Source organism: Elgaria multicarinata, chromosome 19 (assembly GCF_023053635.1).
Source record: "Elgaria multicarinata webbii isolate HBS135686 ecotype San Diego chromosome 19, rElgMul1.1.pri, whole genome shotgun sequence".
Classification (NCBI taxonomy): domain Eukaryota; kingdom Metazoa; phylum Chordata; class Lepidosauria; order Squamata; family Anguidae; genus Elgaria; species Elgaria multicarinata.
In genome coordinates, this window is record NC_086189.1 from 19,465,639 (window position 1) to 19,477,733 (window position 12,095).

General features: G+C 51.5%; 2 protein-coding genes across 5 annotated transcripts in view; both read right to left on the reverse strand.

The window, feature by feature from the left end:
* Positions 1 to 1,652, reverse strand: part of SEC16A (SEC16 homolog A, endoplasmic reticulum export factor) — a 31,762-nt gene extending 30,110 nt beyond the window's left edge. For all 4 annotated transcript variants that reach the window (XM_063144871.1, XM_063144872.1, XM_063144873.1 and 1 more), the window contains exon 1: positions 1,603 to 1,652. The gene's annotated coding sequence lies outside the window, so the exon portion shown is untranslated. The remainder of the gene's footprint in view (positions 1 to 1,602) is intronic.
* A 5,782-nt stretch (positions 1,653 to 7,434) lies between these two features.
* The window catches only part of NOTCH1 (notch receptor 1), an 86,643-nt gene continuing 81,982 nt past the window's right edge, over positions 7,435 to 12,095 (reverse strand). Inside the window, exons 32-35 of the mRNA XM_063144998.1 lie at positions 10,542 to 10,837; positions 10,203 to 10,350; positions 9,990 to 10,087; positions 7,435 to 8,954 (exon numbers count right to left, since the gene is read on the reverse strand). Of these exons, the coding sequence (XP_063001068.1) occupies positions 7,551 to 8,954; positions 9,990 to 10,087; positions 10,203 to 10,350; positions 10,542 to 10,837 (1,946 nt within the window). The 3' untranslated portion in view covers positions 7,435 to 7,550. The remainder of the gene's footprint in view (positions 8,955 to 9,989; positions 10,088 to 10,202; positions 10,351 to 10,541; positions 10,838 to 12,095) is intronic.

Below are 12,095 nucleotides of genomic sequence, written 5' to 3' on the forward strand. Positions count from 1 at the left end.
AGTCCAGGACTCTGTTCATACAGGGGCCAACCAGCTGCCGACCAGGGACCCACAAAGCAGGACACGGTGCAACAGCACCCTCCCACCCATGTTCCCCAGCAACTGGTGCACACAGGCTTACTGCCTTGGATACTGGAGGGAGCACAGAGCCATGAGGACTAGTAGCCATGGATGGCCTCCTCCTCCTCCTCCAGGAAGGCTTCATTATTCTCTGCTGTCCAAAGACAAACCGCCCAGAGAGCGGTATAAACATGCAACAAACAAATAAATAAATAAATAACCCCCCCCCCACAACAGAAACCACAGCCAGAGCAATTGTTACACAACCCCGTTCTCCGGACACACTCGCACCGCTGTCAACAGTTGCTTGTGCAACCAGGAATGCTGGATTAGGAGGGAAGTTGGATCTCGCCCAGTAGAGCAGTCCGTCCACGCTTACGCAGCACTCAGGAGTTGCCACCTGTTTCTCAGCCCCGGCCCTCGGCCTGCAGACTGATGTGGGGAAACTGGGGCAACCGGAGTCTAATTAAAATTAATCCGGCACTCACCCCACCGCCACCCCGCTGAAAGGAATAAGATGGGGCATTTCTGTATCACCGGTGCGGGTTCCCCGATGGATTAAGCCCAGTCAGGTACTGGGAGTCCTCTTCAGAGACTCTTGAACTCAGCTGAGGAGGCTCAAGAGATGCCAAATTTATATTCTTTGGGGCACCAAATGAAACCCTCTTTTTATCTGCACAGGCCTCTTAGCGCCTGGCTATTTGGTATTAAGAACGCCTGCCTTGGTTGCATTTTGTTGCTTTACAGATCTTGTTATTGTTCACTGAAGTCGAGTGGATTTTTACTTTTAATTGTAAAGACTCCAATTAAAAACTCCCACAACAAGCAAACGCTACATCTCCAGCTCTGCAGTCCTTCGGGCAGCCTGGATCCAGAGGTGCGGGACTACAATCCCCAGTATCCCCTAGCCATCATGGCCACTTTCCCTCAACCCCCAGTGCTCTCCAGCAGCAAGGACTACAAATCCCATCCCCCACAGCTGAGTCTTGCGTTGCTGAAGGTTGTAGTGGAACGTCTCCGGAGGACAGCAGGCTGGGGAAGGCTGGCTGGGGGATGCTGGGGACTGTAGTCCAAGAAATCTGGAAGGCCCTAGGTAAGAGACGCTGGGAGTTGTGGCCCATCACCAGACTCAGCCCTGTTGGCTAGAGTGATGGGTTTTGTAGTCCAACACCAGGCTCAGCCCTGTTGGCTAGGGGATGCTGGGTTTTGTAGTCCAACACCAGGCTCAGCCCTGCTGGCGGGGTGGGGGGCGGTGCTGCTGCTGCTGCTGCTGAGCATTGCAGTCCAGGAAGTCTTGAGGGCCCCAGGGGAGGCTGCTGGGAGTTGTAGTCCAGGACGTCTTGAGGGCCCCAGATGGGGCTGCTGGGAGTTGCAGTCCAGGACGTCTTGAGGGCCCCAGATGGGGCTGCTGGGAGGGGGGTTTCTCCCCAGGTGGAGGGCAGCCTGCGCCCCCCGGCCGCCCAGGTAGCCTGCGCCTGAGCGCGGAGGCTCCCTCCCCCGCCCTGAGGCCCCGCGAGCCCCGCGCCTCAGCCCCCCGGTCACCTGCGCGGCCCCTCCCTCAGCGGCGGCGGCCCCCCCGGGCGGCGTGGCCCCTTCCTCCCGTCGTCAGCGCCGCAGCCGCCGCCGCCGCCGCCATCTTGGGACATCCGGCTCGAGCAGCCGACGTGTCACGTTCGCCGCGCTCCGTGCGCGTGACGCCATCGCGCGGCCACGCCCACCTCCTGCCTGCCGGCCGGCCGCCGACGCAGCGGAGAAGGCGGCCGTGCGCGTAGAGCTACGGTCCTGCGCCACGAGAAGACTCGCGCGCGGAGGGCGGCTTCTGGGTTCACTTCGCAAAGGCAGCGCGACATGGTGGGCTGCGGGCAGAGGAGGAAGAGGGGTGGGTGGGGGTGGGTGGACTGCAACACCCATTAGCCCCAGCCACGCTAGCCGGTGATGGGAGCTGCAGTCCAACGACACGTCCCCAAGTGCTGCTACAACACCCGTGGAGGCCGGTGGCCCCGATTTCGGGGGGGGGGGGGCTGTGAATGCCCCCTGAGTCAGCCCCGGCCAGGACGCGAAAGGAGCTCTCCGAGGTGCTGGACCCGTCCCGGCTGCTTTTCTTTCTTGCTTTCGGCGAGACCAAACGTTCTCACTCAGTATAAGGAAGACGAGGGGGGAAAGAACAGAAAAAAGAGGGGTGCGGTGGAATATCCTGTGAAAGAGCTTCATGGCTGGCTGAATCAAGGAACAGGAGCACTCCATACTGCAACACTTTATTGCAGTGAGGCTCCCTCGTCCGTTGCTGTGGACAACTATCACTTCCACCCACCCCCACGCCCCAGGAAGCGAAACATTTAAAAACTTTTTAGAATGTTTTTAGAATGTTTTAACAATGTATATTGTGTTTTAGTTCAGTTTTATGTATTTTACTGTTTACTGTTGTTCCCTGCCGCGATCAAAATAGCTTGGCCACGGTGGTACAGGCATTGGTAACCTCAAGATTGGGTTACTGCAACGCACTCTGTGTGGGGCTGCCCTTAAAGCTGCTCCAGAAGCCGGAGCCAGTGCAGAACGCTGCAGCTCGGCTGTGGTCCGGAGCTGCCCCTTTCCAGCATGTAACTCCTCTGCTGAGGGAACTGCACAGGCTGCCTATTCGCTACCGGGCCAGGATGAAGGTTCTTGTACTCTAGTGCATGAAGCCCTAAGCAACTTGGGACCAGGAGACCTGAGAGAGCGCTTTCTCCCCTACCAACCTGCCCGGTCACTGAGATCATCCAAAGGTCTGCTCCTGGTGGTTCCACATAGCCCTAGCGTCCAACTGGAGTCCACCAGGGGAAGAGCCTTCAGCGTGGTGGCCCCCCTCCTACGGAATTCCCTGCCTCTGGAGGTCAGGCAGGCACCAACCTTGTACTCCTTTCGGTGCCTCCTGAAAACACCTTTATTCCAAGAAGCCTTTCCTTAATATGCAGCCTTGAATCTCTGTTTTTGTTTCTTTAAATTTTGTTTTAAATGTTTTATTCTGTTTTTATTTTCATTTTATCTTGTACACCGCTCTGAAATTTTTCAATGGAGAGCGGTATATAAATATTCTAAATAAATAAATAAATAAAATGGAGAGGCAGATAAGAAATAAATTTATTATTATTATTATTGTTAATTAATTAACTAAAGCAACCTCGAAGTTCCTTCTCCAGACAAAAGCCATTGTCAGTCAACCCTTTCTATTTCTATGGAAGCACAGCTAAGTCTCTATGAGGGGCGGGCAGCCCACCATAGAGATATGTTCTGAGCGTGTTTAAACGGAGACCGGAAGTGTCCACTAGGCGTGCGGTGCGTCCTTTTCTTATCTCTACGTTTTCTGCTCTCGATCAGAAGTGGTTGCCTGGTTGGCGTCTCCGTCAGTTAAAGGGGAGGGAGCGGTCCCTTTAAGAAGGTTCGGCTCTTTCCGGCGGCCGGAGGCGAAAAGAGCCGAAGTCGGGTCTGTCTTGCTCTCTTCGGAATCTGAGCCAATGCCTGGCACAGCCGGGTAGGGAAGTGGGCGGGGCTGAGTGGCCTGCCTCTGAGCATGCACAGAGTGCTCTTCAAGCCATGATGCATTCTTTGGAGTTTGAATATTATTATTATTATTAATTATTATTATTATTATTATTATTATTATTATTATTATTATTATTATTATACCTGTGCTGGTCCATGAGAAAATAAATCCAAAATCCACACTTGTTAGGACCAACCCAAATTGCACAACACTGTGCAAGCTTTCAAACTCGCCAGAGCTCTTCATTAGGCTCGGTGGAACAAACCCAGCCTTGATGAAGAGTTCTGGAGAACTCGAAAGCTTGCCTATTTCTGTTTAATTTGGGTTTGTCCTAACAAAGCTTTAGCCCAACTGTAGATTTTGGACCTTTTAATTCAAGAATTGGCTGAACTCCTCCTTTTCCACCTGCACAAAGTCTGCTTCCCGTTTACCCTGCAAGGACTGGAGCAGGTGCAGGCATGCTGGAAACATTTTCAGGGAGTGGGGCGCATGCTGGCCAGGCCACACTTTTCCAGTGCATCCCCCCCCCCCCATACATCTGCTTCTTTCATGGGGAAATCATAAAGCGATCCAGTTCCATTAAACATTGTTCAGGTGAATTTATCACAATCACACCTACCCTTGCATAGGAGGAGGAAATGGAACTCGTAATGGATCAAGCTAAACATTACAGAACATCAATCAGCATCCGGCCCTACCTTTAGTCCAAGTCAGGCAGTTGCCTCAGACAGCAGGTACTTGGATGGAGGAGAAAGATGTGTGCAGGTGACTTGTCCTGCCCCCAAGCAATCCTCCTGCCTTCAGGTGTGGTGGATATTCTCCAGCAGAATGTATAGAGGAAGATGAAAAGGGACCATTCCACCGCCACCATTGAAAGCCTTACTTAACTTTTTCCTCTTCCCTCCTCCTCCCTTTTTCCTTGTGCATCATCTCACTTTAGATTGTAAGTCTGTGGGCAAGGTTCGCCATGTTTTACCCACTGCATGTAAGCCACTTTGGGAGCCTTTTTGATGACTTCCGCTACAATCCCTTCCTGGCTGTGTTGCAGTAGTATTAAATTAGTAGTAGTAGCAGCAGTAGTATTAAATATCTTTAAAGTCTTTCTAAAACAAGATTCAAGGAGACTTACATATTTACGAACTGAAACATACGAAAGTTTATAACTATTTAACTATTTATTGTTATTAAGGATGATGGTGATAATTTATAAACTGTTAAAATAAACTTGTAAGTCAACTTGAGTCTTTTTTTTTTTTTTTTTGGAGAAGCTAACAGAGCAGTTCTATGCATGTTTAGGCAGAAAAAAGTCCTACAACTTTGTAAGATTTTTTTCCTGACTAAAACATACGTAGGATGCACAATAAATAACTTTTAAACATAGAATATAAATTTTTGCTGGTTTTCAGTCCCACACCAATTTGTTTTTTTGTGGGATTTTTTTTTAATTATGTGGCTCCATCAAAATCCCCTCTCCGCAATAAGATAAAAGATCAAGACGACAAAGAAAGACCATATTCCACTTTTTGTAAAATCCTAGATGCCCAATGGACATAAGTTTATTGCAAATCAGTTAACCCCAAAAATACACATCATTTTTGCAAACTACAATCTTGCGTGAACTTTCTTTATTACAGAAGGTTGCTTTTTTTTATTATTTCAATCTCCCACAACACCCCCCGCTGATAAACTACACTCTAGTTTATAAAACATAAAAAGATTTAACACCAGAGGGTGCTTTTAAAAATCGTTTGCTTTAGGGATGCCCCAATATCAGCACTTCACTGGTTTTTAAGAGGTGGGGTTTGCTCAAGAGACACCACCCCCAAAACAGGGGCGGGGTGGGGAGCGTGTGTCAGGGTATTCCCACTAAATATGGCACCACCTGAGCGCCACAGAGATATGGAAGGTCAACTCTCTTTCATTAACTGGCCACAATAATCTGACCTGTGCTGTACAGCGATGTTGAGGAGAGACCGGTTGCTCCTATACAGGCTTGCGTCCCTGCAGTTTTAACAGGGGGTTCTTCTAAAGGAAATATATGTACGGATGGAAGCCTTAAGAGGAAACTCAGTCGGCATGTCCTCTTCCTGCACGAGTTCCAGTGAAACAAATCATTCCCAGAAGCATCCTGGACAACTCTTTTTCATTTCCAAAGTTCTCGTGAACAAGGTCTTGCCAGTGGCTGGGGCTCAAAATCCCCCCGTTTGAGCAATACATTTCAACACCTCTAAAACCAGTGCAATCTTTACGTTTTAATCATTCAGATTTTTTAAACAAAATCCACCCTTATCATTTTATTTTTTATTTTATTTTTTTAAAAAAACACCCTTATTTACAGAACTTTAGCTTTGCCATAGGCTTATACTATATATATATATATATATATATATTTATTTTATTTTATTTTTACACAAAGTCAATTCCACCCCCCCTCCCGGCCCCATTCTGCTGGTCTCCACAAGAACATACTTCCCGTCGGAAGCACGATGTGCCATTCCCCTGAAAATGAACAAGGTCTTTATTAAAAACAAAAGACTCAATAAGGACGCCATCGGAAGCTCCGAAATTGTCAGCTCAGACCGAAGTGCGCTTTTTGTGTGCAGAGGAATCTCCCATCACCGTGTTTAAGAATAACTTCCTGGTCTTTGGAAGAAAATGGGTATATGGCAGCTAGAAGAAGAAGAAGAAGAAGAAGAAGAAGAAGAAGGAGGAGCAAGGCTTGGAAAGGTTAGCCTAGACTTTGGCAAGCGGTGTGCCGAAAGCACGCATGTATCTGTGATCTTGTGCAAGGTGCGTGTCTGCGATGCACACACCCGTCCAGGGCGATATATACACCCAGTGTCCATACACGCAAGCACACATGCCTTGCCGGTTATAAGGAGGGCATTTTGCTCAATCTAATAATGAGGAGGTGGTCCTTAAATCAATATCCAAGATTATGGATTGTTTCAAAAGTAGCATTGTTGCAACCGTTCGAAACGAAAAGCAAAAAGATGTTGGCGGTGAAGCCAAGTCCCCTTCTTTCACGCCAAATCCTTTGCAGGTTTTTCTTGGGTTTTACATTTGCAATTGGGCACATGTCTTTTTGTGGGGGAGGGAAGGAAGGGGTCTGGATTTCCTTCCTAGCTTGGAACCCGAGACCCTGATTTTTGATCATCGGCAGTATTTAAAATAAATAAAAGAGAGGAAGCCCTGCTATCATCCAATAAGACAAGATGCATAAAACTATGTAATACTGAAACTTTTAAACAAAGATTCATGGCTGGAATTCTAAAATGATCCCCACTCTGGTCTATCATTATCCGAGGGAATATTTTAAAGCACTTTAAAAACAAAAACCCATCAAGTTATATTTAAATTATCATTTCCCCTCTAACATTTTCAACAATTTGCCCCCCACTCCCACAAAAAACAAACCTTTTTTTCCAGACTTTTAAAAACAAACAGGAAAAAAATTCCTGCTCAATAAATAAATCTAAACTTATAATCATGGATCTTTGCTTATAGCTTTTACCGAAGAAATCCTCCCTACACAAGGACAACGTGATAAAAAAGTTTTTAAAAAAGATTTCCTAAAAATACAAACAGAAAGAAAAGCAGACGAACCCCCTTAATATTTTTCTTTCTTTGACGTTTCTCGGAACGCAGCAAACGCGTCCCACCAAATTCTTAAACATAACATATAAATAAAAAAAGGCAGTGTTTTCATGTGAAATTAAAAAAAAGTACATAAATAAATACTAAAAAGGAAAGGAAAGGAACATCGAAATTTCCTCTTATTGTATATGTAAAAATATTTCTTTCTTTAAAAAAAAATGGTCACTTTAGTCCGACCACCGTGTGTGTGTGTGTGTGTGTGTCTCTCTCTCTCTCTCTCTCTCTCTCTCTCTCTCTCTCTCTCTCTGCACGAGAAATCCCTCGTTCCGGGGCTTCAGCCGCTGCCGGGAGGCCGCCCAGGTGATTGCTCCTGTTACTTGAAGGCTTCCGGGATGTGTCCCATTTGCGGCTGCATACTGGTGGGTGGGCTTGAAATGCCTTCCGACCAATCGGAGAGGTTGGAATGGGGAGATGAGCTGGACCACTGGTCAGGAGACTCGGGAGAAGGCGTGAGGAACGGGTGGTCGGGCACCTGCAGCTGGTGGCTGGGCGTGTGGTCCAACGCGGAGGAGTAGCTGTGCTGCGAGGGCGGTGTGAGGAACTGGGTGGTGGTCATGGGCTGGGTGAGAGCCGAGGGGAGCGAGGTGGTGAGCACCTGGGTGTCTTGAGGCATGATGGCGTGGACGGCCAGGGCGCCCCCGTTGACTTGCTGCAGCTCCGGTTGGCTCAACTCGTTCCCGAGGAAGTTTGGGCCCACCTGGGGGCCGGCGGCGTTGTGGGGCGGCGGGGGCTGCTGCTGCTGCTGCTGCTGCTGCTGCTGTGCCGGCAGGAGGTGGGTGTTGGGCTGGGCGTTGGGCTGCAGGCGGCCATTCGGAAGAGCCTGGTAGCTCATCATCTGGGACAAGGCGGTGGTGGGCAGGCCGTTGTGCAGGGAGGTCAGCAGCCCGTGCGGCAGGGCCTGGCTCTGCGGGTGGGCCCCGGGCGGCAGGCCGGCCCGCAGGGGGTTGTACTGGCTCGCCACCAGGCCGCTCTGCAGCCGGCTGAGCCAGTCGCACTGTCCGTTGAGGCCGGGCCCTCCGCTGACGGTGAAACTCAAGGGCGCGCCGCCCATGACGGTGCTGGGGCTGGAGACGGGCAAGTGCGAGAGGCGCGGGGGCACCGGGTCGAAGGCCGGCATCCGGCTGCCGCCCAGGCCCATGTCCGGCTTGCCCACCAGGTTGAGATGGTTCATGCTCAGGTGGGCCTCCGGCATGCCGGGCAGGTGGTTGAGAGGCAGGGAAGGGGACGGCTGGAAGGGGGAGGCCATCAAGGGCGGCGACGCCACGTCCGACAGGTACCCGCGGGGCGACTCCAGGGAGTCCACGGGCGAGAGCACGCCGGAGCTGTCCAGCAGGCAGCCCTTGCCCTCCTGCGACTTCTTCCGGCGGGCTTTGAGGTCCTTGCCGTCCTTCCCGTGGCAGCTCAGGCCCTTGGTGCTGGGCTTGCGGGCCTTCTTGCCGTGCAGGGCGGGCTTCAGGTTGCCGAGGTAACCGCCGGGCGAGCACAGGGGCGGGGAGAGGGTGGGGCCCCCCAGCGGCCCGCTGTGCAGGGGCGGGCTCCGCACCAGGTTGTACTCGTCCAGCAGCCGCACGATGTCGTGGTGCATGCGCTCTTGGGCGATGTCGCGAGGGAGCCGGTCCATGTGGTCCGTGATGTCCCGGTTGGCGAAGCCGTCCAGGAGGACCTTGGCGGTTTCGTAGCTGCCCTCCCTGGCGGCCAGGAACAAGGGGGTCTCTTCCTAAAGGCACAGGGGAGGAAAGGGCTTCAGCCTCCCCCCACAAACTGAGCAGCTGAGGGCGCCTTCAGGCGGGGAAGTCGGGGGTGGGGGGGGGAGGGGACGGGGAAGGTGTTGAACGGACGGTTCAAGTATTTGCTCATTTGGTAGGATTCCTTTCTCAGGCGGGAAAGGTCAAGAGAACATCCCCGCTGAAGTAACCATTAGCAACACAAATGAGCTCTCCTGCACTCCGGCCCCCACACCATCTTTGCTTGAAGATCAAACTATACGCTTCCCCCCCCCCCTTCCTCAAGGAAACACAGGGACGTGATCCGGCAATCGCTCCCCCGGCAGCCACAGAGCCCTTCTGCTAGCGAAGCTTCTAGAGAACCCCCCGGACCCTTCAGGAGAAGAGCCGGCCTCGACCGGATGGTGGGGACATAAGCAGGGGACCCCAACACCTCTGAGTCGGTGGGCACATTTGGCATTTTGAGAAGGCGTCGTGGACACGCTCACAAAATGGCTCCCATGGGGGCTGGGTGTGTGTGTGTTAGCCATTCATAAAATGGCTGCCGTGGTGGGCATGGCTGGTCACAGAACACCAATTTCCCAGAAGGCAAAGTGGTGAGACTGCAAGAAAAGTTCACCTGCCCCAAAGCAGCAGAAGTAGTTCTGAGCTCCCAAGGAAAGATGGCGCGGGAGGGGCAGGAAGCCCGGTGGACCCAAAGATGTGTGCCTATGGGTACGCTGGGGGCCACGGGCACCCTGTTGGAGACCCCTAGGCAACACTTCTGCCTGTTGGATCAGCAACAAACCTTGCGCAGATCCAAACCGAGCACCCCTGACGGAAGACTTCTCAGCTCCCAGAAACGGAGGACACCCCAGATCAGTCACGGTCACCAGGCTCTTTGGGATTGTTCCCTCTCGCCCAATAAAACTGGGCTTTGGAGCATTGCTTTGGAGTTGCCCCTTTGTTGAACCCCAGCCTGGTCCAGCCGCGGCAGGACCCGCGTGCCCGCGCAGCACCAAGGCCCCGCTCCTGGCAGGACTTCTCACCTTGTTGTTTTGCATGTCCTTATTGGCCCCGTTCTTCAGTAGCACCACAGCGGCATCCACGTTATTCACGGCAGCAGCCCAGTGCAGCGCCGACTTCCCTGCAGAGGGAGAGGGACGCGTGAAGACCCTCTGCCTGCAGCCCCACCCACCCACGCTCCCTTCCCTTCGGCCTCTGCGCCCGCCCTTTCCCAGAACGCTTCAGGGCCCCGGTACCTAGGTCATCCACCGTGTTGACGTCTGCGTGGCAGCTGATGAGATCTTCCAGCATGCCTTCCACGGCCAAGCGGGCAGCCAGGATGAGGGGCGTCGTCCCGTCGTGCATGCGCGCATCCAGGTCAGTGGCCCTGTTCCTGATCAGAATCTGCCCCGGAAAGAGATGGAGAAAGGTTAGGCCTTCTCCCGGGTGGGCTGGAGGACAGAGACGGAACGTTCACTCTCAGCTGACACCACCCAAGACGGCTAGAAGGCAAATAGCTCAATGGAGGAAAACAGCCTCAAAAAAGCCAAGACAAAAATTCCACCATCGTCATGCGGGAGCCACGCCGCCCTTACCTGGAAGACGCCCTGAGCGTCCGCCGAGACCGCCGCGTGCAACGGCGTCTTCCCCATGTGGTCCTGGATATTGGCGTCCGCGCTGGCTTCCAGGAGCCTCTTGGCGGCATCCGAGCGGGAGTAGCGGGCGGCCAGGTGCAGCGCCGTCTCTCCCGTGCGGTCCGTCTGGTTGTGCAAATTGGCCCCTTGGTAGATGAAGTCCGAAATGACCGCGGGGGCGTCTTCCTCCTCCTCGCTGTTGCCCGTCTCCAGCCCTCCGCCGCTGCACGAAGCGATCATGAGCGGCGTGAATCCGTCTGCAAAACCCCGCAAGCGGAAGGTCATATCGGTAGCTCTTCCAGAAGCACAAAGCCTTCTCTTATGGCCTCCATGAACTTCTAGGCTGGGGGAGATCTACTTTGTGGTGGGTTTTTTTGGCGAAACCCCCAATATACTAACTGTTGTTTTTAAATGTATGTTGTCTTTTGCTCAAAGTTGTTTTTAGATGGATGTTGTATTTGTGTATGCTGTATGTTCCTATTTATTTATTGCATTTCTATACCGCCCAATAGCCGAAGCTCTCTGGGAGGTTTACAAAATTAAGACAATTCAAGTATAAAACAACAGTATAAAACCATAATATAAAATACAATATAAAAGCTCAACCTGATAAAAACAGCAGCAATGCAAAATTACAAATTTAAAACACCAAGTTAAAATTTATTTATAAACTGTTAAAATACTGGGAGAATAAAAAGGTCTTTACCTGGCGTCTAAAGGCATATAATGTAGGTGCCAAGCGAACCTCCTTAGGGAGCTCATTCCACAGCCGGGGTGCCACAGCAGAGAAGACCCTGCTCCTGGTGGCCCCCTGCCTCACTTCCTTTGGCAGGGGCTCACGGAGAAGGACCCCTGAGGATGACCTTAGGGTCCGGGCAGGTACATATGGGAGGAGGCGTTCCTTCAGATAGCCTGGCCCCAAGCCGTTTAGGGCTTTAAACGTTAATACGGTATACAAGATTTAAATGGTTTTAAATCTTGTGTATCAATTTTTAACGTTTTAATCTTTTGTAAACCGCCCAGAGAGCTTCAGCTATGGGACGGTACAGAAATGTAAATAATAATAGTAATAATAGTAATAATAATCAAAAGACAGGCACTGAGAATTAAAGAATTCTGAGCCCAGGGTACTTGTTTTGAGCATCACAGGCCATTGCACTAAAATCCACTCCTGGTTATTCCAAGAATCTTTTCAGCGCAGCAGAACAGCTGAGAATGTGGGCAGGTGGAGAGATATTTTCTCATTGCTATTGTTAAGCAATGTGGAGACAGAAATCGTTGCTGATCTACTGCAGTTCGCCCAAAGATCTACCGGTGGATCCCAATCTACCTTCTGCCCAGCGCTGTTCTAGGATACCCAGGCGCTGGGCCTGAACCCAGCCTGAAGGAGCTGCAGTCGATCACAAGCTCAATACGAGCCAGTAGTGCGATGTGGCAGCAAGAAAGGCCAATGCGATTCTATCACTCTGCAACGTGGAGGTGATCATGTTGGGCCTATCTCGCTGCAAGGAGATA